The sequence below is a fragment of the Setaria viridis genome, chromosome 1 (genome assembly GCF_005286985.2).
Source record: "Setaria viridis chromosome 1, Setaria_viridis_v4.0, whole genome shotgun sequence".
Lineage (NCBI taxonomy): Eukaryota > Viridiplantae > Streptophyta > Magnoliopsida > Poales > Poaceae > Setaria > Setaria viridis.
In genome coordinates this window covers 36,651,720-36,674,531 of record NC_048263.2, presented here as the reverse complement: position 1 = coordinate 36,674,531, position 22,812 = coordinate 36,651,720, and the positions used below count along the sequence as shown (strand labels likewise).

The 22,812-nt window shown below is 48.3% G+C and overlaps 3 protein-coding genes across 3 annotated transcripts; 1 reads left to right on the top strand and 2 right to left on the bottom strand.

Annotated features, from left to right (window-relative positions):
• Positions 1 to 15: 15 nt before the first annotated feature.
• Positions 16 to 3,220, bottom strand: LOC117837041 (uncharacterized). Its single transcript, XM_034716602.2, has 5 exons — positions 2,767 to 3,220; positions 1,853 to 2,019; positions 1,492 to 1,764; positions 673 to 936; positions 16 to 565 (listed from the first exon to the last, which is right to left on the bottom strand). Exons 1-5 carry the CDS (start codon positions 3,149 to 3,151, stop codon positions 197 to 199), a joined length of 1,458 nt encoding a protein of 485 aa, XP_034572493.1. The 5' UTR covers positions 3,152 to 3,220; the 3' UTR covers positions 16 to 196.
• A 6,557-nt stretch (positions 3,221 to 9,777) lies between these two features.
• LOC117858327 (probable calcium-binding protein CML20) lies at positions 9,778 to 10,729 on the top strand. The gene has a single exon (XM_034741413.2). The coding sequence runs from the start codon at positions 9,904 to 9,906 to the stop codon at positions 10,429 to 10,431; it is 528 nt and encodes a 175-aa protein (XP_034597304.1). The 5' UTR covers positions 9,778 to 9,903; the 3' UTR covers positions 10,432 to 10,729.
• Positions 10,730 to 15,333: 4,604 nt separating this feature from the next.
• Positions 15,334 to 18,867, bottom strand: LOC117841740 (endoglucanase 6). Its single transcript, XM_034722223.2, has 5 exons — positions 18,410 to 18,867; positions 17,860 to 18,267; positions 17,518 to 17,772; positions 16,301 to 16,415; positions 15,334 to 16,200 (listed from the first exon to the last, which is right to left on the bottom strand). Exons 1-5 carry the CDS (start codon positions 18,623 to 18,625, stop codon positions 15,686 to 15,688), a joined length of 1,509 nt encoding a protein of 502 aa, XP_034578114.1. The 5' UTR covers positions 18,626 to 18,867; the 3' UTR covers positions 15,334 to 15,685.
• Positions 18,868 to 22,812: the final 3,945 nt, after the last annotated feature.

The window sequence follows — 22,812 nt, the reverse complement described above, 5'->3', positions numbered from 1 at the left end:
CAAGACGAGAGATGGTAGAGAGTCAAAATTGGGGCTTTATTATCACCCACAGCAATCAGTACAGGAAAGTAATCAACTGCAAGACAAAGGCACATCCGTTGGATGATGGAGATGTAACTTTCCAATGTCAGGCATTGGAAGTAGTATGACTGTGGTACAGAATGGTAACTGATTGTCTGATGGCAAAATTAAAGACCTAAGCGGTGGATTTCTGTGGAGATAGCATCTTGATTTTCCGGCTGATATTCTGCATCACGTCAACTATCAGGAACTTCTTCTGCAATCTAAACTGGACGGCCAGTTCAGTGGTAAGAGGCGGTTCCCCTTTTAGAATGGCCTCGTCTTCCATTATCTTTGTGTGGAAGTGTTGGAGAGCAATTGCACATAGCGCAAGAACTGTTCGGAGAGCTGAGGCTTCAACAGTAGGGCCTAAAGGAGCTTGTGCGTCAAGGGACATCATAGTTTTGAGGTCATGCTTGTGCACAGCCTCTGGATCGGCTGCAAGAAGCACCCGTAAAGCAGCTAGCAAACGTCCATCAACTATGTCCGGGCCTCCTAAGCTTACCTGAAATGGAACACATGTATCGCCCATAGCAAGCATGAGACTTACTGAAACTAAAGCTCAACAGGTTAATACATGAATACAAACAGTTTAAGAATGTGGGGGAAAACCTTCAAAATTGCACCCTCTCCATGTAGGTTTAGCTGTGATAAGATATCTTGTTGCCACTTGGCTGGTGCTGAAAAGTTGGGAGATGAGACTCCTGCTGCCATGCTAGCAGCATCAAAAAGGGCTCCATCGTAGCTCAGTTCCACTAGATCGTAAGGGTTCGGTGCTATCACAAATCCATAATCAAGAAGAAAGAAATCATTGGGATGGCAACCATAATTCAGTGTTATTGCAGCATTTTTCTCAATCTTCGTCTCAGCAACAACCTGTGCATACAGCATAACATAAAGATAGTGATGGATTTATTTGCATCTTCTGTAAGCAAGGAAATTATAGACTCTAAATGACATGTAACGAGGAAATCAGTTGATTAAATGAACTTCAACATGTCAAATCTGTGCAAACCAGTAATCAAGAACATTAAGCACATATAGGCCCAGGAGTGGAAATAGTTTTCATTAATTATTGCTTACTAGACGAACAGAGTGTAGAAATGGCACAGTCGATTCAAGTATCAGGTCTTACAGGTCAATGCCAACATAGAAAATTGTAACTGAATACAGGTAGTGAAGAATGCATCTGACGCACAAATGCTACAACTGGCACACAGTTATGTCAGTAATGAGTGTATCAGGACAAGTAGAGATCAAAGCAGGAATTTTATGAAAGACAGACTTTATCATATACGATATCCAGTAATATCATCACCGTTTGCAAAGCAGATATGTGAAGGAAGAAAAGAATAGCTTGATTCTGGAACAAGATTTTCAGGTGTATAAGATCAAAAATTCAAAAATGGAAGAATATCACAGGTTACTTGCCTTAACTGACATGTCTGAGCTGTTTACATTTCCTTCCTGGACAATCCTAGCATTTGGGTCAAAACTATGGTTGCACATATCAATAAGAGGCAACAGCATTGGGATTTCACCGTGCAAACGGAATGCACGGGAAGAGGAAGCTGACATAGCCCATCCAAGGGAAGATGAATTTACATCTTGTCCATAAAAAGGATGATGTTCCAAGGGCAGAGTGTCAAGCATCCATTGCACCTTTTTCTCAAACTCAAGAAGAAAACAGCATCTTTTATTGACCTGGAATAGGATCAGTCAGAAAACAGGGGGGGGGGGGGGGGGGGGGGTGATAAGCCTCAACTAGATATGACCACATATCTTTAACAACCTGGTGGAGGAGAGGGGCATACTGCAAATTCTTTATGTCATCCCCAGGAAAGAAGATTGGAACGGTAAATGTCTCTGGCAAATTGGCAATATATGGCCACCAAAATGAATCAGGTCTGGCCCTTTCTTGAAGCAACCTCAAGCCCAGCTTCATAGCCCACAGTTCCTCTGTAAAATGTTTCCCACATGATTAAATTTACTCTTGTTCAGTTTACAAGATAGAAATTCCCTTATAACTAACAGAGGGGCTGCAGTAAAACGTGCACATTATCAGCATGTATAAGCTCAATCACTTAATAGTATCAGTTACACAGATAGATTATCGAATGACTCAATAACAGGAAAACATGAATAAAAGCTTGTGCAAAACAATATACTATCTCTGGAAAATATAACAGAACTAAAGAATTATAAACCAAGAAATGCATGTGATTTCTTATTGAGCGATGGGAGTTTGGTATTTGTTAAAGCAATTTCTAAACATTGAAACTGAATTCTTAAGATGATTAAATGGAAAGAGTGCACACTGCAGATGTACAGAATACTATATGGTACTACTCAAATACGAACTAGAGGGCATTTAACCATTTAACATAATATCCCCAGCCCCCACAGAATTGGTGCAAGCACGAGTTTTTAGTTAGTGATTCCACATCTGGTAGCTTCCAACATGAAACACCAATAATTCTGAACAAACTCTAGATTATATATCCAAATTGACCTTATGGTACTATATCACTATCAAACTATAAGAAAACAGAAAGAATTAAGGTTTCATTTCAGTCACTTCAAAATCAATACAGAGGCTCAAAGCATTACAGTCACTAATGTACCTAATGTTTGATGCATTCATAGGCTCACAGCCACCACAAGCATACGTTGCCGCACAAGCAACTGTATTAGAAAGGCCATTACCCGGGACTTGTTGGGCGAGCTGCACGAGCACGTCATCCGCGGCGCCGGTGGGGCGGCGGAGTCGTAGTGGGAGGCGGCCCGGGAGCGTGATGAGGACTTCCCCAGGGGGGATGTCACCGTCGGCCGCGGCGGCAGAGACCCCGAGTCCGTGTTCCGGGTGGTCGGAGACGCGGAGGGCAGGGTGGACGAACCCGCCCTCGCGCTGCACCCACCGGACCAGGTCGGGCGGCTGCGGCGCGAGGCGCGGGGCGGCGGCGGACGCGGCAGAGCAGGCGAGGCTGCGGCGGCTGCTGCGCGTGAGTGAGGACGAAAGGAGGGAGGAGGTAGTGGTGAAGAGGATCCTCCTCGCAGTCGCCGGCGTGGCCCCCGCGGCGGCGGCCGCCATGGGAGGTGCGCAGGATGGATGCGGTGTGCACCGGAACGAATACGGGATAGGCGAGGTTTGGGACTTCGGAAGTTTGGATCGGGTCGGTCAGTGGCGAGCTGCGACATGATCTGGCCCGTCGGCTTCAACTGTTATGTTTTTTCGGAAGATTCCGGCCGTCCGATTTGATTGCCTAGACCGTGGATCAATTTTGAGTGAATATTAATTGCTTATGATCTTTGTGTACTTGTCATGCACATTGTTTATAGAATAAAGTTATACATAGTTATGTACTTATTGAAGAATTTATGGTTTAGTATGATTTCACAAATCACAAATGAATCACCAATGCACGAACATAGGGACTAACATTTTTGTTTATCTTTCAAAATATATGTAGAATAAAATGCTGCAAGATTGCATATACTTTAAAGTATACAAGATTTCCATTAAATTATACATCATAGGAGCGCTATGCTAGAGTTTCCCATATAGTCCTTGTGAGGCACAGGAACCTGATGTCTTATACTCCTTTGCAGTTTGCAGCACATGCGTCAATTCCTGGAAAGCCTTATAATGAGTACTTTGGATTTGTCACGACCATAGATGTGTATGGTTACAATATTGTTAATGGCCAAGTGAGCGCTTCTTCAGTTTGGATTGTTAACCTGGCGATGGATCAAAGGAAAACTATAATTCAATCCGTGTCGGGTGGATGGTAACTAAAACTCTCAATTTACATAGAAACATTTCTCACTTGTAAAGTTCTAATAAATATTACATTCTGTGTTTGAAATGCCATTGCATAATGTCCACCCCTTTTATGAAAATTACTCTTTCAACAAACCTCGAAATCTACCAAGAGGTGCATTCGAAGTTATAAGACCTTCCCCAAGGTTCGCTAGTCATCCGGACATGAACAACTGCAACTTTGGGCCTTCATATATGCTACGGCCATAAATTCCATTATGTTGTTCATAGTATCATATTTGTCCTTATCATCCTCCTCCTTCATATTCATCCCATATTCTTTCACTATCCTATACACATTTCTCACATTGCAAAATTTACAACCACAATACACGGCTCACTCATTTGTCTTTCCATAAATCTACGCACCAAAATTGCAGCGCATCCTTTTTATCTGCGCATGTTCAATCATGGATGTGCAACTTGACTTTTTTCTCTTTGGATAAAATATTCTAGCATATCATTTTAAAGTGGAATCATGAATATCCCATCCAAAAAACTGTCAATAAAAAATCATGAATATCATCTAGAAATGTACAAAATTATAAAAATTATCACACAAGCACAATAGGTGATCTTACACACATCAAAATTTCAAGATCAAACACATTTCAGTAGAATATATGTAATTTTTTTTTTACAATTTGCTATATGGTTAGTGAGCTTTATCTTTTCTGCTTTTTTTAGGTTTGTCGGTCTTGCATGTTGTGTAAAGATCACATGTTCTACATTTTTGCATGCGGTTGTGTGTAGGGGGTGAGAAGCTTACGGATGTTTTAGATATTAGCAGGCGGTATTTTAAGGACTCCACCAAGTTTTTTCCCTTTTCTAAATGTTCAGCATTACATTCATGCACCAATCCTCATCACCTGCTACTTGTGTTCCTCATCCATATATGCCATGAGAGACGATGAATCACCAATCTTACACTGCAACATTGGCATCGCTTCCACACAAATTTCTTAGAGCGATTGATACTCTTTTGATTCCTCTTGACTTCAGTAATGCTAGTGGCTACCACATGACTCCAATGAAGATCACATCATAGACATGACCTCCCCTCCAAAGTCCAAAGTAGGGAAGAACCTGACAAAGATATGAGAGAGTAGAGAGTAACATACGAGACCGACATACATAAGTGCAAGGATCATCTCAGCAAGCAAGGCCATGGCTTGATAAACATAGATCAATCAACAATAGAAAATATGGTTCAAACTTTCTGGCACCTTAGCTTCTTAAAAGAAGTGTCAATTTGAAGTGACTTTTCATAGATATGTCGACTTTTATTAGCGCATAAAAACTTCATTTTTTTTATCTCTAAAATGTTCTATACTTGGCTAACAACCCTTTTGTGCTTTTATATTGTAGGTATCTTCCGAAGCATATGGTGATTCATATACTCACTTATATACTCACTTTTATCTCTAAAATGTTTGACATTGGTTAGCTCAAAATTAAACTAACCAACAACAAATATATTGATATGGAGGTAGTACATCATTGGGATTACTTGCATGATTTTCATGGCCATAGATGCAAGCATGGTGCGCCTAAGAGCTTTCTACCCCATGCTCTTGATCCTCATGGCCGCGCATCATGCCATGCTTGTCTTTGTCCTCAATGGCCACGCATTGTACCATGCGTTTCCTCTCATCTACCTTACCGCTCCTACTTCTGTCGCTCAACGGAGACAGATGTACGTGAGCCTCACACGTTGTTGATCGTACCCAGTGATGACCTTATCTCATTTTTGCCATGCGCAACTGAATCATCTTTCCATCCCTGATAATGCATTCTTAATCTGACGGAGATCGTGCACAAGTACTTGAACTAGATAAAATGTCTCGGTGCCATGCTGCATTGCAGTACGCTTCAGGCCACCAGAGCGATGGAGAGACATCAATCTTGAATTTCCAACAAGGCCAGAATAGGGACAAACATTCGCTGGAACAAGCAAATCAAACAATTACGAACACTGATGCCCTGTTACCCAACGAATTTGATTTCCGATTTGCATCCTCCACAATCTGAGCAGCAGTAGCTCCATTCCGATGCAATTCACTCGCTGAACTTACCCCGAGTAGGCTCATCGCCGGATTCTCTTGCATGCTTGTTGCCTTGTCCTGTTTACGCCTGACGACATTGTTGTGATTTGTGAGGCTGTAGCCTATACCTTCACCACTTTTGCGCCTGTTAGCCTAAGCTAAGCTCTTCGACCGAATTCGATCGTTGGAGTCTAGTTTGTTGTAGGTAGCCAACCAAGATCTCTAGTTTTCTAGGTGAATGTTTATGTTGGGTGTATATGTGAGATGGGCTGTTTTTAAAATTTTAGATTAAAAAAATAAAGTTAAGTTTATTTTGATTATACCCCAATATTTTAATTGGCTGCCTTTTTATGCAGTAGCCAGGCTTTTTTTGGCGGGGGCATTCGCGCGGGACCCATCCACAGACAACAGAGATTGGGGCCCATTAACAACTGATCGGCTTTTCTTTTTCGCTCCGCAATTCTTGGCTGGATCGTGGCCCTTGTTTCGGTATCGTGACAGTCCAAAATTCAAATTATCTTGGCCAGCTTGTCTGTTCGGCAATCGGCTTCATAATTCACATATACATATAGAGAAGAGGTAGAACTTGTACACGTGATTGTTGTGTGCGAGGTACGAAATGCCCCCTCTTTGGTATGTCAATTACATGTACCATTCCTCAACTCTCTGTCCAATAGAGTAACCCGGATTAGGAGAGATTAAGTAAGGATTCCTTTTATAGCCTACCACTCATCAGGAATGAATAAACACACACATCATCGTGAAAGTGCGGTGCATCGGACGTTTTCCATCTCTTCCTCCACCATCTTAATCAGTTACAGCATGCACAGAATTTGAAAGAAAGTGCACGTCATCATCAGCCAAAATTAGTGTGAACAATTCCAATCTGGATGAACCGCACACATGGAAATACATAGTAACACGAGTCACGACATTGCACCAGATCGTTCTACCTCTCTTCCCCATGAATTGATATGAGTGGGTCATCAGAGAACCAATTCGCGGAACGGTGAGATCGAGGAAGTAACACGCAGGCAGGAAAGTAATTAAGATACTTGTCTCAATTATCATGGGCCATAGGCCTAATTAATCCAGTTACGAATTACTGTACTCCTACTACCCTCGCATGATCAGCAGTACTATGGATAAACCAAATGCCAAGAACTGCTACAGCATGTGAAGTCAGGCATCTCCAGCCGCGTCGCGGCGGCGGCAAAGGTAGGCAGTGACGGCGACCACCGCCACGATCCCTCCTGCCACGCCGGCGGCAGTGAGAATCGACGGCCAGTTTGTTGCCGTTGCCGGAGTCATCTTGAGCGGCGGTGGCGGCGGGGGCACGGGGAGAGCCCCTTCTTCTAGGTCCGCGGCAACGAAGGGAATCACGGCGGTGGCAAAAACCACTAGCCCAGTGAATCCCGGGCGCCTCCGGAGCTTGGAGATGACGAGAGGGAAGACGATGCCAAGGAGGTGCGTGACACGGTCGCTGCGGGTGACGGGGTAGCCGGGGGACGTCCGCCGGGCTTCGTCCGCCGCCATGAGCCCGACGGCGAAGCCGGACCTGACAGTGCCGTATGTGTAGCCGTGCGTGACGCCGTTGCCGGGGAAGTCGAGCTTGTCCGCCGCCTCGAGGGTGTAGACGGCGTCGCTGCCGGAGTCGAGTTCGTCCTCGTCCGCCGTGAGCTCTCCGTTCATGACGGCATCGCTCGGGAAGTGGAACTTGCACTCGTTGGCCGACCGGAGCTGGACGGCGAAGCCATGCATCACAGCGTCGTCGCAGGGGGACGTGGAACTTGTACTGATCCGTCGTCGTGAACTCGCGGTGCGTGTCGTAGGTGTCGCCCCGCTCGAGGTTGGTGGAGTAGAGCGGCTCGGACACGTGGTTGTACTGGACGTGGACGGGGAAGCCGTCCACGAGCACGACCGTGACCGAGTCGCCGCCGGGGAAAGTGCACCGAGCCATGCCCAGAGTGAGCTGCGCGGCGAAGCCGTGGACGTCCGTGTCGGGTTCGCCAGGGGACGTGCGCCGGGCCTTGTTCCCGCCGCGCTGGACGGCGGAGCCATGCACGACCGCGACGGAGTCGCCGGGGGACGTGCGCCGGGCCTTGTCCCCGGCCAGCTGGACAGGCAAGCCGCGCATGGCGGTGACGAGGAGGAAGAAAGCCAAGAAGGCTAGGCGATTGCTAATCCTATTCATGGGCGCCATGCCTGGAGCTTGTGAGTTTCGTGGGGTGAAGCTCCAATTGCGCAGCGAAGAAACGTCGCTGCCCTGTTAACGTACACGGCTTGGAATGTTTGGAAGGAAGGGAACAGAAGAACGTTTGAAGGCAAGGCGGCGTCCCCCATGCAAGTGTTCTGCTTCGTCAAGGAGGAAATTGCTGTTCGACAGCAAGCGGTCGGGCGACCGTGTGTATCTAGTTTGTCATGTTAAGTTTCCTACGTTTTGAGTTTGAGTTCTTAACTATTTATGTAATAGCAACCATTGTAAGAATTCGCATGCTTCCTCTTCTTATATGATTGGGCACTGGGCAGTGCTGCTGCCATCATCTTCAAAAAAAAAAAGATTTATGCTTCTGGGGTCCTTTATTTATAGAGGCCAAGATGCTGAGCGGACGACTACTGGACAACTGGACATTTGACAGACTGATGATGTCAATCAGAATTTCTCACACCAGTGTACAAAGCTTTCTCGGCTGTGTGAAATCCAGCAAAGATTTCATACAACTGGACTTTGTACACTGCCCTGCCCTGCCCTGCCCGGCATGGGAATTCAGTGTTAAGCTGTGCACTGCCCTGAACAGACCAAGGCTTGCTACTGAAATTGCCGAAAGCCATTCCTGAATTCGACCTGAACTTGGTACTTCCTGCCGTGCAAAATGCCAATCTCATCAGACTTCGAAATACAAGATCACTAAAGTTAATATTATTATGGTGCTGTTATGCCAGAGCCAACCTTTGTAGGACTCCGAGCATATGCAGAGCTAGTGCACATGAAGCTTTGTCCTAGAAATCTTAAATGATCCATACACAAAGCACAACGATTTAGACCTTTTCCTACTAAAACATCTTCCGCTTGATGCTCCGCAAGTGGTATCAAGGAAAGAAAATGATGGAACTTCCCTCATCAAAGTGAACTCTCCTTTTATCACAAGGTCAAACCTCCAAACATGTGTCGGAAAATTTCAACTCAAACTCTGTAAGTTCATATAAAATGCTCACTGTGACGAATTTAACGTATGCAGATTTATAAACATCTAACTATTCCTTTTTGAAACATACTCACCGGTAACAAGTAAGTATGATTTTGTCCAAAATAAATAAATAACTATCATTTCAGATATAGACACGGTTATCAAAACACTACTAATAATTAATTAATTTTATTAAAGTATTTTAAAAAATAGCAAATTATAATATTCGAAACTACTTTAAAGACATATCTAGTCATATCGATATTGATTGGGCATGATGGGCGTGAGCCACCCGCGTTGAAGAGACAACCGTACGAGCATCGGAGCATGGATTTTCCTTCTCCGTTCTAGAGTTTGGTGATGGCGCATTTTGTGGGGGAAAACAGATTGGGAACAAGAATTTCCAATTTATCACCAAAGGGAATTTCCACAAAGAGCAGCATTCGCGGACAGATTTCGGAGTGAAATTAGGAGTAACTCCTGCGGTGTTCCAGTGGTTACGGTTGTGAACGTAATTGATTATTTTCTATTGCTGTAAACTTGTAAAGATTTAGGATCCCCATAAGTTATTTCAACTTATTAAGATTTTTTTTTTGAAAGTGTCCTTATTAAGATTTTATTAAGGAAGCTACATGCGGACGGGAGCGAGGGCCGGCCCGATTAAAAACATCCGAGATCAGGTCCAACAATCTGGGGAGGCTATAGAAACGGGACCAAAACCCCACCCCGAGAAGCTCCAAAACCCTGAGACCAACCGAAACAAACGAAACCATCTCACGCGGCGGCTGGTATGGGTCTCGTCGTCTCCGCCACCGCCTCCTGCGGCGACATCCTCGGCCGAGGCCGCTCGCCTCCTCCTCCTCCACCCACCACTGCGGCTACCACCCAGCCACCCAACGACGGCACCACGCCGGACCCGGAGCTCGTCAGCGTGTTCCGCCGCTTCGACGCGGACGGCGACGGCCGCATCTCGGCGGACGAGATGCGCGAGTCCTGCGGCTGCACAGCCGAGGAGGCCGAGGAGATGGTTGCCGCCGCGGACCGCGACGGGGACGGCTTCATCAGCCTGGAGGAGCTCGGGGCGCTGTTAGACGGCGGGGACCAGTCCGTCGACCTGCGCAACGCGTTCGCCGAGTACGACGAGGACGGCGACGGCGTGATCACGGCCGAGGAGCTCCGCCGCGCGCTCCGGAGGTTGGGCGAGGAGGTGACGGCCGAGCGGTGCGCGGAGATGGTGGCGGCGTTTGATCGCAACGGCGATGGGGTCATCTCTTTCGACGAGTTCAAGGCCATGTTGAACACCGAACCGGCGGCGTGAGGAGCCATACGTGCCGTCCCCCAAGCGTACGTTTTCGTCTCCGATCGTTCATCGATGCACGTATGCACCTTACTGCCGCAATCCCTGATTAGCCGCTTGTAGAGGACTAAAGGGAGATGAATCGGTTTTAGGGTTTCACGTTCTAATGGTTGTTGGTTTTAGTCTACTAGTTCCGGATTGGTTTGTGAAGCCTTTTGGTGTGACCAAAGTTAACAGAAAAAGAATGGAGCTATGATTCAGAAGAGAGATCTATAGTACAATTTTAATTCAATGTGATTTCCTTCCTCAAAAAATCCAATATTAATATTCCTTGCCTTAGATCATGCATGATAGTTGGTTTATACGATTGTAGTGTGTGGTCAGTGTTTTGTTCTTAGATTTGCTAGACCTTAAATACTTGATTTTTGAGTTTGTCTGAATGATTTTTAGCTGAGCCATTGGGGATTCGGAGTTAGAGTTTTGGGGTTTCGGGGTTGGGTGGTTTACCTCCCTCTCTGACTGTAGAGGAAGCTCTGGGCGGCTCGCCGGCTAGCGGTGGAAGCGGAAGAGATGGCGGCGGAGCGGAGGTGGCGTGGGCGCCGCCGGAGCCAGGCAGCGAGGGACCTCCGGTGGGTAGTGGAGGCGACAGGGGCATTGAGCTCCAAGAGATTAGCGTCAGCGGCGGTTCTTCGGCGGAGGCAACGAAGGCCGCCGGAGCCCGACGGGGGTGGGAGCAGCGGAGGAGATGAGGCGGCGTCGGGGAGCGTCGGGGGAAAGAAGATAAGTGGAGCGGGAGGGAGAAACGAATCTGAGCTATTGATTTCCAATCGGACGACAAAAAAAAAGCGGTTGAGAGATAGCTAAATCTCATACATAACTTTTACTTTCTCCATCGCAATCAGGCCCATAGCTTTCGTCTTCTTGTCAATCTCAAACACATGCTCGTTGTTACCCTCAATTATCCTTTCAGCACTCTTTGTGCGAATGCATGATACATTGCTTGCGTGATCTACCTGGACTTCAATATCGAAACTCTATTAATAAAACTCTTTTCAGAATAACCTCTCAAGAATTGAAAATCCGTTGCGGCAGGAGTCAACACCTCTTCTTCTTTTTTTTGAGAGAGAGAGAGAGAGCATGCAGGAGTATCAACACTGGTTCCTTGTTTAATCTGCTACGCCACGCCAGACAAGAGAGCCAGAGACAGACCCAAAAAGACGCTAGCTAAGCATAGTATTACTACTATCATTAGCACGCAGTGCTGCAGTCTGCAGAGCTCTCGGTCCTACCTAAACTCCTGGAACATGCAGCCAAAGTTTCTTTTTGCTCGCTGCCGACGCCCAACGATTATTAATACTAGGCCTAATGAGCCTGCGTCTTCCCCCACATAATGGTCAAAGGTTCAGGGCTCAAAACCAAGGATTGATTTCACGGGGCACAGGGACACAGGCGTCCAGTCTTCTCGCTCGTCCTGTCCCTGTCCGGACTCCTGAGTGAGATTCTAGCTGGGATCGTTCCAGAGGAGATTGAAGTTCTAGGCTTCTAGCTAGGGATCGTTCAAAGGGGGGAATCTCTCTGAGCAGCACACTCTCTTTCTCCCACTCTCTGCTTCGCCGAGCTCCAACACCTAACACATCCTCGCCGGAAGGGAAGAAGAAGAAGATGGACGGAGACGGCGACATGATCCCATCTTCGCCCTCTGCGGAGACGTCGCCCTCCTCGTCCGATACCGCCACCGAGGTTCGTTCTTTTTCAGAAATCAGAATCGATGTGTTTATGCGCACGAGGGAGAATCTTTGGAATCCTCATTTTGGTGTCTGTTGCCAGTCCACGGGGTCGTTCTTTCGGGACCGGAGCACGACGCTGGGGACGCTGATGGGCGTGTCCCTCGCCGACGAGGAACCGGGGCAGGGCCAGGACCACCACCAGCCGGAGCGGGATGCAGGGGAGGGAACGGAGACGCCGCGCGCTCCGGCGCACGAGGGTGAGGGGTGGAGGTGGCGCGGGAGGTGGAGGCGCCGGCGCTGGCGCAGCGCCGGCGGCGGCGGCGGCGGCTGGTGGAGGCTGTGCAGGGAAAACCGGATCCGCTAGCGACTACCGGTTGTATCATTTTCATGTATGAAATGATTCAAAATAATAATGATTCTTTTGTTTGTTTGGGTGAATTGGACCAACTCATCCACGATGAGGCCATCCCACTTAATACATTATTCTACTAATTAGAGTGAACCATATGGTACAAGCAAATTGGTTGAACCACCTCATCCAGGATTATCCATGCATGCATCATGTGGTGCATGCAACCAAACACACCCTTACTTTGCACTACCTCTTGTCGTATGGCTCAAGAATGAGTGGGCTCACTCTAGAACCGAGAGCGCTAGAAAGATAAAGAGAGAGAGGCGGAGGGAGTGAGTGGTATATATAGAAATGGATTATGAATAAATAATTACTAATATATGGACTGCACAACCTTAAAACAATGTGGCTAGATCTAGGTGGTTGACCTTTCGTGCAACTCTAAATGACGTGGAATAAATTAGATCTAGCAACTACCTGGGCTACCTCATGGTAGATGAGAGGTTAGATCAGGTCCTAGGGTGTGGTTTGATCATCGATAGATACGGTTAATCAAATGATAGTGGGGCTTATGCCCCCAGCGGCCCGGCCTCTCTCCCTAATACTAATCTACTCAATCTGTTTCTTCATATTTGTTCATAGCACAAAATACTAATAAAAAAATATGCTGCATGGTACAACTATTTATTAAAAATCATCGCGAGAATAATTACCCATGTGCCTTATTAAAGAACATGGTACAACTATTCTGTTCTTTTTTAAAAAAAATCTCATTTTATTAAAAAACATGATACGTCTGTTTATTTTGTTTCAAAACATTTAGTTTGGGTAGGGAGTGAAAAATATCTCAACAATGACATCCTTAATAAATAAATATTATGAAACTTTATCCTGAGGTCTAGTCACCCAAAAGTGACATTTCAAAATTAACTTATGCTCGTGTGTAGCCGTACAGAGGAACGATTCTTGATGGTACCGCGAATCCACCATAGCTACTAGCCAAACTTGGGGGATTATGTTTTTTCCTTAAAAAAAGGGGGGGGGGGTCTTACAACTGCAAGATCACATTTGAGCATTTGACATATGGCTATTTCTCATTCTCCTCTACCCCACCTTTTTTAGAACACAATGCTGTCAAACTACTACTCCCTCCGTTTAAAAATGTAGATTGTTTTGACTTTTTCAAATACATACATTTTGCTATGCATGTAACAAAATTTACGTATCTAGAAATACCACTAAGCTTAAGAAGGTTAAAAAGGGTGGAGGTGCAACCCCTCTTAGACAGAATAGCTGTAAGACTTCCAACTTGGAAAGGTAAACTCAGGGACAGGGCTGGAAGGGCGACATTGGTCAGATCGGTTCTTACCTCCATCCCAATCTACTTTCTCCTGGTTTTCTCACTGAAAAAATGGGCTATCAAGAAGATTGACAAGATCAGATGAGGTTTCTTATGGAAGGGTTCAAAAAATGTGAATGGGGGATATTGTCTAGGCACTTGGAAGAAAGTACTACTACCTAAAAACTTGGGAGGCCTAGGTATTCTTTACCTTGAGTTATTCAGCAGGGTGTTGAGGTTAAGGTGGTTATGGATCGAGTGGAGTGATCCTCATAGACCGTAGGTTGGCACGACAATACCTTGTGATGACATAGACAGGCAATTATTTAGATCCAGCACAGTGGTGACCATTGGAAAGGGTGCAAAGGCCAAATTTTGACGATGCAGTTGGATACAAGTTAAGCACCCATGGACATTACTCCAAACCTCTACAAGTTAGCATGGAGGAAGCAACAAACAGTCAAGGAAGACCTCCATAATCATAATTGGACCAAAGGGCTATGGCGCATGACCACGATACAGGAGATGGCTGAATTTGTTGTCCTGTGGGATCTAGTGCAAGGTGTTCAGCTTAATGATCAGGAGGATTCAATCAGATGGCGTTGGACAGTTGACGATTCATACTCGGCAAAATCTGCTTATCATGCTCAGCTGCAAGGGACCTTTACAACAATACAAGGGGATAGCATCTGGAAAGCATACGCTGAAGGGAAAATGAAGATTTTTGCCTGGCTTTTAACTCAATCCAAGCTACTGAGCAGACAAACTTATAATCAGGAATTGGCCATGTTCAGAAACCTGTTTGATGTGTGATCAGGCACCTGAAACGACAGCTCACATTTGTTTGCAATGTCCCTATGCAAAGGGAATTTGGTTCCTCATCGCAAATTGGATGGGGTGGCTTGCTGATCTGTTGTCGGATCCAGTACAGGACATACAACAATGGTGGCATGAAACTCTGAAACCTTTTACAAGAAAGAAAAGAAGATAAGTGGCAGCGATAATTATGTATACCACTTGGAACATTTGGAAGGAAAGAAATCGACGGATTTTCGACAACACATTGATGCAGGCTCATCAGGTTTTTCACCATATTCAGAATGACGTGCCGCTTCGAAGGAGGGCATATGGTACTCCGTTAATCCGAGAAGAGCTCACTCTCCCATGACTTTCTTCAGAATCTCTTTGTTAATTCATGTGTAAGAGTTTGATTATTTTCATGTAATTTCCATGTAAAACTATGTTCAAATTTCTTATCTCCTTAAATGAATAGGCAGAGCTCCTGCTAATGTTTCGAAAGAAAAAAAATACCAAAACAACCTACATTTTGAAACGCACTTAGTATAACCTAACACAATCATGCAACCTACCAATTGCTCTCCCGGTCTCCCTGATCCTTCTTTCGCAGGAAAGGAAGTGGCCGTATTTAACACAATCTCTGAAGCACAGTACTCTGCCTCTCTGGCTCGTTTCAGTCAAGAGTTAAGAGAGACACAACTCACATATGCTCAGACAAAGCGTCACATGCTCTTGTATTGTATCAATCCACTTGCTAAAACATTGTAAACAAAGTGGCAAGCAGCAGCACACGTAATCTTACTAGTATATATGACCTACCACTACAAATAAAATCTTGCAGCCTACCAATTTCTCTTCCCTGATCTTTTTCGCAGGAAAGGAGGTGGCTGTAGTTAACTAGTTACAGCATAAACCTACGGATACACTCACTCATACGCCGGCCAGATCACCAGGCAACAATCGCGCACCCCAATCGGGCCCCAGCAAGACAAACCAAAGCCCACCTAAAATACCCAGGCCCATACGTTCGTCGTCCTCACACTACTACTCGCTGTTTTTTCAGTCGCCGCCCGACTCGGCCGGGTTGGGGTGGGCCGAGAAGTAGGCGAGGAGGCCCATGAGCGGGGCGTTGATGTACGTGGTGGGCTCGGACTGCTGGAACACGGCGCGCGCGTCCGGGAAGGCGTCGGAGGCGTCGCTGGGCCCGCCGACGACGGCGCCGACGAGCAGGTTCGGGTTGGGCGCCGGGCTGGCGTAGTAGGCGGCGCCGGCCTTGCACCCGATCTTCGCCGGGTGCGCCGCCACCGACGGGATGGAGCTGGCGCGGTGGTGGATCCGCCGCGGGAACCGGGACCCGTACCCCACCATGTAGGACATCCGCAGCGGGTTGTCGCCCAGGATGTAGTCCACCTGCCGCTTCGCCACGCGCCGGAGCTGCGCCGGCGACGCCGACGACGAGCCGCACGAGACCCGCCCGCCGGCGTGGCTCAGGTAGTTGGAGTAGGCCAGCAGCAGGAACGACAGCTGCGTCACGTGCTGCATGTTGCTGCTCCCCACCTTGAACAGCAGCCCGCCTGCATTTCAGTTTCAGGATTACACAAAGGTTATTTCAGTAGATGCAGTAGAACATGAATCCGAATAGCAGCAGGATTAGTGGCGTGAATGAAAGCGAACCTGGGGAGTACTGGATCTGGGGGTGATTAGAGATGCCGGGGAGGAGGGTGCACATGAAGTTGTCAGCGTTGACACGGAACGACTGGAAGTACTCATCCTTCCCCATCAGAACCTCCTGAAGAGCAACACAAGATCAGTTTAACACAAGTACTCTGTTTTTTTTAATAATGCAACTACTCTGTTTAATTCAGAACATACTCGAGGGTATTTCGGGCATCTATTCCACAAACAGTACACCCGTGAAACCTCTGAAAAGGCTTCCTCCTCGCTGCGAACCTGGCTGCTGCTAGTCTACCGCTCGCTAGCTGCACGCCTGCTCCGGCATCATGCGGAGCACAAGGACCTAGGAGGACACCGAGATCGCAGCAGACAAGCGTGTTCCTAGTTTCCTACACCCCCAACAGTGATAGCCTATGATTTCATAGTACTGATTCTATAACAGGTCAATGAGTGGTAGGTTACTGCAAGTTCAGGTATTGTTTAATCTAATCTTCTCATAATACCATCCTAGATCCGGTCGCCGTCAGGGTCTCAGAGACGTGAGAGGACGTTGACAGTATAATCATGACGCATATACTGTATTGAATCCAAAATCTAAAGTTAGAAAGCAGCAATGCAGCACTTTTTGATCGGTTGGCTAGCTTTTTTACACTGTCTTCTCAAGATTCATGCTAAAGGAGTAGTATGGACTATCGACTATGGAATAACTTGTGGCCAATGCTACTTTATTCTACTGCTCCGTATCTAAGCTCCTGGCTCAAGACACTGGCAGAAAAAATCAATCTTAACGGCTGGTGCATATTCCATTAGCCAGACATTCTAGGTATCACAGTGGTTAAAATAATGTCATCGAGATATCGAGTAAGTCAAGGACATGCAGAGGCTGACATGCCCCGAGCCCAACGAAAAGCTGATGACATCCTCGATGGGAGGCAGCAGGAGCGCCATGTGCCCGGCCTGCTGCCCGATGCGCAACAGAGATGTTGCACGGATATAGAAACGGCCAGAACTAGACAGGCAGCCCCGTCTTAACACCACGCTGACCAGTGCTGATGACGGCCTAACAATAGCAAAAAGATTTGCGTGTGCCTCGGACGTCAGCGAATAGCCGGCCTCGTCACCAAGACCGTGGAGATGCCACAGCACACCGTGACATTGGCACAGTCACGTGCTAGCGCTCACAAGTCACAAGGATGAAGAGGTAGTAGGAAGGTAACCTTTGAGATGAGGACGTTGATGCCGGCGTGCTTGTTGTCCCAGCCGAACTCGTTGATGGCGTCGCTGGCGCCGAGCACCACCTCGTTGCGCTTGATGTACTCGCGGTACTCGCGGCGGCGCGACGCCTTGTGCAGCCACGCCGCGCCCCACAGCAGCTCGTCCTGGTACCCCGAGTAGTCGCAGTAGCAGGGGCACACCGCCGCGTGGAGGCTGCTGCTGTAGGGGCCCCGGTGCTTGTCCGCGAACTCAAACACCTGCCACCCCCCAAAACTTTTTCACACTGGCACGGCCGAGCTGTCATGTCACAAGCTAGCTACAGTCGCGGACAAGAAAGCGCTTACGGCGACGGCGCGGTCGAGGAGGCGCTTGGAGTATGCGGGGTCGGAGTCGCGGAAGACAATGGAGGCGGCGGCGAGCGCGGCGGCGGTCTCGGCGGCGACGTCGGAGCCCGGGTGGGAGGGATCCACCCTGTAGACGGTGCGCGGGGTGTCCATGTCCTCGGGGCGCTCCCAGCACGCGTGGTCGCGGAAGGCGTCGCCCACCTGCACGTACACCGTGTTGGGCCTCGCCGTCGCCTTCATCAGGTAGTCCGTCGCCCACCGCACCGCCTTCCGGGCCTCCTCCTTGTGCGGGCCGAAGCTGCGCCCGAAGTCGATCAGCCCCCACGACATGAGCGTCGCCGTGAACGCCATCGGGAACCCGAACTTCACGTTGTCGCCGGCGTCGTAGTACCCTCCCGTCAGGTCCACCTGCTCGGCCGGCCGGCCGCCGCGCGCGACAGAGAAGATGTCGTCACATGACCAATAATTAATGGCGACGCAATGCTGACATGTATCTTGCTTGGAACAGGAAGTCAAAGATAAGTGATTTATTAAAGACGAGCGCGCGTACCCCAGCGGCGGCGCCGTCGTGGAGCCCGGAGTCGCGGCGCCACCGGACGCGCTGGTCCGGCGGGAGCCTCCCGGAGCGCTGGCCCTCGAAGAAGAGGATGCACTTGTGCAGGGCGTCGCCGTAGTCGTGCTGCGCGGCCGCCACCGCCGCCGTCGAGAGCAGCATTGCCACCACAACCGCCGCCATCGCCTTGGCACTCCGCACCGCCGCCGGCATTGCAGCCTGAAGAAGCTCAGCCAACGCAACGGCGATGCACAACCACCACTCACTGGCGAAAGCAAGCCGCCGCCGGAGAGCACACGCACAGTTGGACGCTTCGGCGAGCGACTGAGGTGTGCGCGGCGGCGTACTAGCAGCACCACTGACCGTGCTCGGCAGGGGTGGCTCGCTTTAATAATGGGCGGGGGGAGGCGGCGAGTGAGGTGAGGGTGAGGTGGTGGCCGGCCGAACGGGAGGGAGCAGGGGTAAATACGGCATGTGACGGGGCCGCAGACACGGCCGATGGAGAATGATGGGTGCGGAAAGAGGCCGAGGAAGGAAGATGGGATGGGGCCAGGCGGGGCAGCCAATGCGGAGGCGCCGCGTGGCCGTGGCGAACGTTGCGGCGCCGGAGGCCAGCTCAGCTTGGCTGGGGCCCGAGAGGGAGCGGGACCAGCAGCGCAGATGGCTCTGCCGTTGGCTGGTTGGTTCGTTTTGGCTGTTGGTCCTGTACCGAAACGGTCTTATGGGCATGGCGCTTAGCGTGGCAACGGCTTTCTTCTTCTTCTTCTTCGTGAGTGGCCCGGATGGATGGATTTTGTGTTCTACTTGTACCGGTACTTTCGTATTGCCCACCGTATAAAACTGTCAGTGGAACGGTATTTGATAAGCTCCATGCCTCCATCCATTATCCATCAAAGAATGCTCACTTCGTCCAGGACAATGTTACAACACATGGACACTGCACATGCACGTATTGACGTATCGACCTAAAAGGTACCTATCCAGCACGTACAACTTTTCCACTTTAAACCAAAGAAGATCAAAGGTTCCCTCATAACTCGACGCACCGTAGTGTCCGTCCTCGCGAGCTTTGGGGGCGTACGAGTGGGTCAGGATTAGTGGAGTGCAAAACAAATCTACTACGCGAACACGCGGTAGCAGTACTTGCTCGCGTCTCGTCCCGTACGGAATTCGGGTGAGCGCCGGTCTACCGTCGGTAACTGCTGTTCAATCCACATTTCAAGTTCAAGCCTCCGCCGCTGCTAATTCGACTGCAGATTTTTATACGGGGAAAAATATTCAGTTGCTTTTACTGGGCACTGGATATCTTATTGGGGGAAAAACACAGGATTCATGAGCCATTTTTAGGGCAAAAATCAAGGAACAGTTAATGGGCACAGATTGCACAATTTTACGGGCAAAAATCACTGACCTGCATGCTGCGTCCCGTTGATTCTTGCCATTTTCTCTCCGGATCGCCCTTGTGATTTGGTTGGTCTGCTACCGCCGAAATCTCTGATCCAGATGCTGTGCTGATGAGCCGTGGCTAATGGGTAGCATCGTCTTAGAGCACTACACGTTAGCAGTCTCATGTCATCTAGAGAAGGTGAGGAGAGAGAAAGAGATCGTTGTTTCACGAAACAACTGCCTCGCAGGTTAAATTTTAGGACTATGAGATGACTATTCAACTAAGTTATGGTTGCAACTCACAATATTTTTTTTCTATAAATAAATTAAGAAAATAGAATTACTATAAGACAACTTAAAAGATAAATTATTATAAATATTGTTTCTTAAGTCATCTTAAAATTATGTGCCAATGCCTAAAACTGCTTATTAGACAACATCAGTATACTTAACGATAATATCAGTGGCCGGAGATCCGCCGGTTTTTGTTAAATGCGACCGTTGGGGGCCGTAGGAAAGAGAGGGGCCCAGCCGACAGGCCGGCCGGCCGAGACTCCGGCGGGCATGGGGACGGGACGGGACGGAGAGCCGTTAAAGCGTACGGCTATCGGCTGCTATAGCTGCCACGAGAAAAGGAAAGGAGGTGTTCGGCTCGCAAAGGCAGCGCAGAGGTAGCTGCTGCCGTGCTTTGCGTGAGGAGAAATCAAGGGATCGGGCAGGCAGTAGGTTTAGCCACTAAACGCGAAGGCCCATGCGCCAACTGCCAAGCACTTGACGTGTCCTTGGATTCTCGGCAGGCGTGGTTGATCCACGGCTGGCAAATGGCGAGCGCAGCCTGCGTCGCAGCGTCCGCCTGCGCCACTGCACTCGAGAACGGCCCAACGCTGCGACGGGCCGGCGGCGACGGCTCCGCCTTTCTGGCTTTCTGGGCGAGCGCCAGTGGGCGGCGCCACTTGGCCGGCATGCACGCCCAGTCGCCCAACGGCACGGGCACGGCAGCCGTGGTCCGTGGCCCGCTCGAGCTGCAGCTGCTCGGGAACGGGTCGGGCGTGCGGGCTTCGCCGCTTTTCAGGTGACCGCGGCTACAGCGAGGCCGGGAAAGGCGACGACGGGTTCCTGAATCCTGCGTTCTGAGTCCTGACCGAGTAACTGCTGCTGCCCTGTTCTTCTGTCCGAGTTCGAGACCACCACCACTGGCACTCGATGATTCGATGGAGCAAGTGCCCTGCCGTTTGCGAACGTTCGAGAGCACTCTGCTCTCGTGACTGGGTTTTATTGCCACGCCACGCGCCGGATACGACCAACGGTCGGAACCAGGAGCACGGTTGCACAGGATCGACTGGAGTGCCATTAATCCGTTTCCTAGGAAATCGCCGCCGACGGTACGAGTAGGAGGAAGCCGGCCCCCAGAGGACGACCGCAATGACATCGTCAGGTCTAGTATTACACATAGCACATCAAAGGCATGAAGCAACCAGTTTTGCAGAGTACACTTCCAATGGGTGGGAGGCAGGTTAATCCGTTAATGCAATTGTGGTCTGGGTGGTCTAGTTTTCTGTAGCTCAGTCCAAGCGTTTTGCTCAAGACGAATACCTCCAGATTGGGCTGCGTTTTTCTTGCGTTTACACAGTGTTCGATCCGTTTGAAGCTGCAGCCTGCGGCAAAACTTTAGAGGAACAATATGCCTGTCTGCAATCTAACTATTTCAAACCTCAGTGACGCACCAATGGACCTGCCTATATATAGTTATATACTGTAGTCATTAATATCCGTAAAAAAGTATTAAGGGATGTTTGGTTCCACCTTGCTAAACTTTTAGTTGCTAAACTGCCAAACACCCTTGCTAAAACTTGCTAAAATTAAGTTGCTAAAGTTTCACTTTAGCAAGTTTTTGTTGCTAAAACTTGCTAAAGGTGGGCTGGACAACCTATACCCCTCATTTATTGCTTGTCTCCCCCTCCTGCGCACCTTTAATAAGGGTAGATAGGTCTTTTTACAGCTTATTAAATGCCTTTTAGCAAGAGTATCAAACAACTGTTGCTAAAGTTTAGCAAATTTTAGCTACTAAACTTTAGCAAGAGTAACCAAACAGGACCTAAATAGAGATGATTTAGCTAAGAGCCAACCAGCTCCAGACCATATTAATCACTTGGTCCGCGGGTTTAGCCAATCTGACGTTCACATATTTTAATACGTATCCGAGATCCTGCACGTAAAGGTTCAGACCCGTAGGGCCATAGCATCTCAATCTTCTTTTAACTTGGCAGATGTAAATCATTTAGCTCCGATAACTATAAATACTGTATCAGAAACATTAAACAGCACATCAGCGAAACATTAAGGGGCTAATTGGTTGCCTATGCCAAGGCTGGGCCAGGCTGCTGAGTTTGGTTGCCTACGTACTGATGTGAGAGCCTGGCCCAGCACATGCAAATGGCACCACCGAGCTTGGCCCCTGGAAGTCCGTTTCCCGTGTGATCTTGGCCCAGCGCATGTGAGATCAGGTCCGTTTCCCGAGGGTGCATTGATTTTCTATTAATGATGATGTTAATCAGATGATTAACTTATATTAAATGATATTAGTGTTTTTAAAAGACAAATAATACTTATTTTTAAGCCCACCTAATGCGTTAAAATAAGAGCTATCAAAATAAACTTAAACCAAATAAGCATCACCAATAATACTTATTTTAAATAATTTATCTCATGCAACACGTTCTTATACGAGCAACTGAGTAGTTTCTAGACAACCAATCAAATCTCCATTGCATCTGCTGAGCCTGACTCCAAGATACGAGCTAGGTTGACTTGAACAGCAAACCATTCACGCCCCTAAGGTCCTAACACGACGCAGTTCGAATATCCATTTCATATGATATTCCATATTCAGCAGTTCGGCACTAGTAGTACTCCTAATACAAACTTTGAAACAAGGCAAAATAAGTTATTTGGTCCCTCGGCTCTGCTCCATGGGTCAAGTTTGCCCTTCAACTTTTAGATCAGCTAATTTAGGC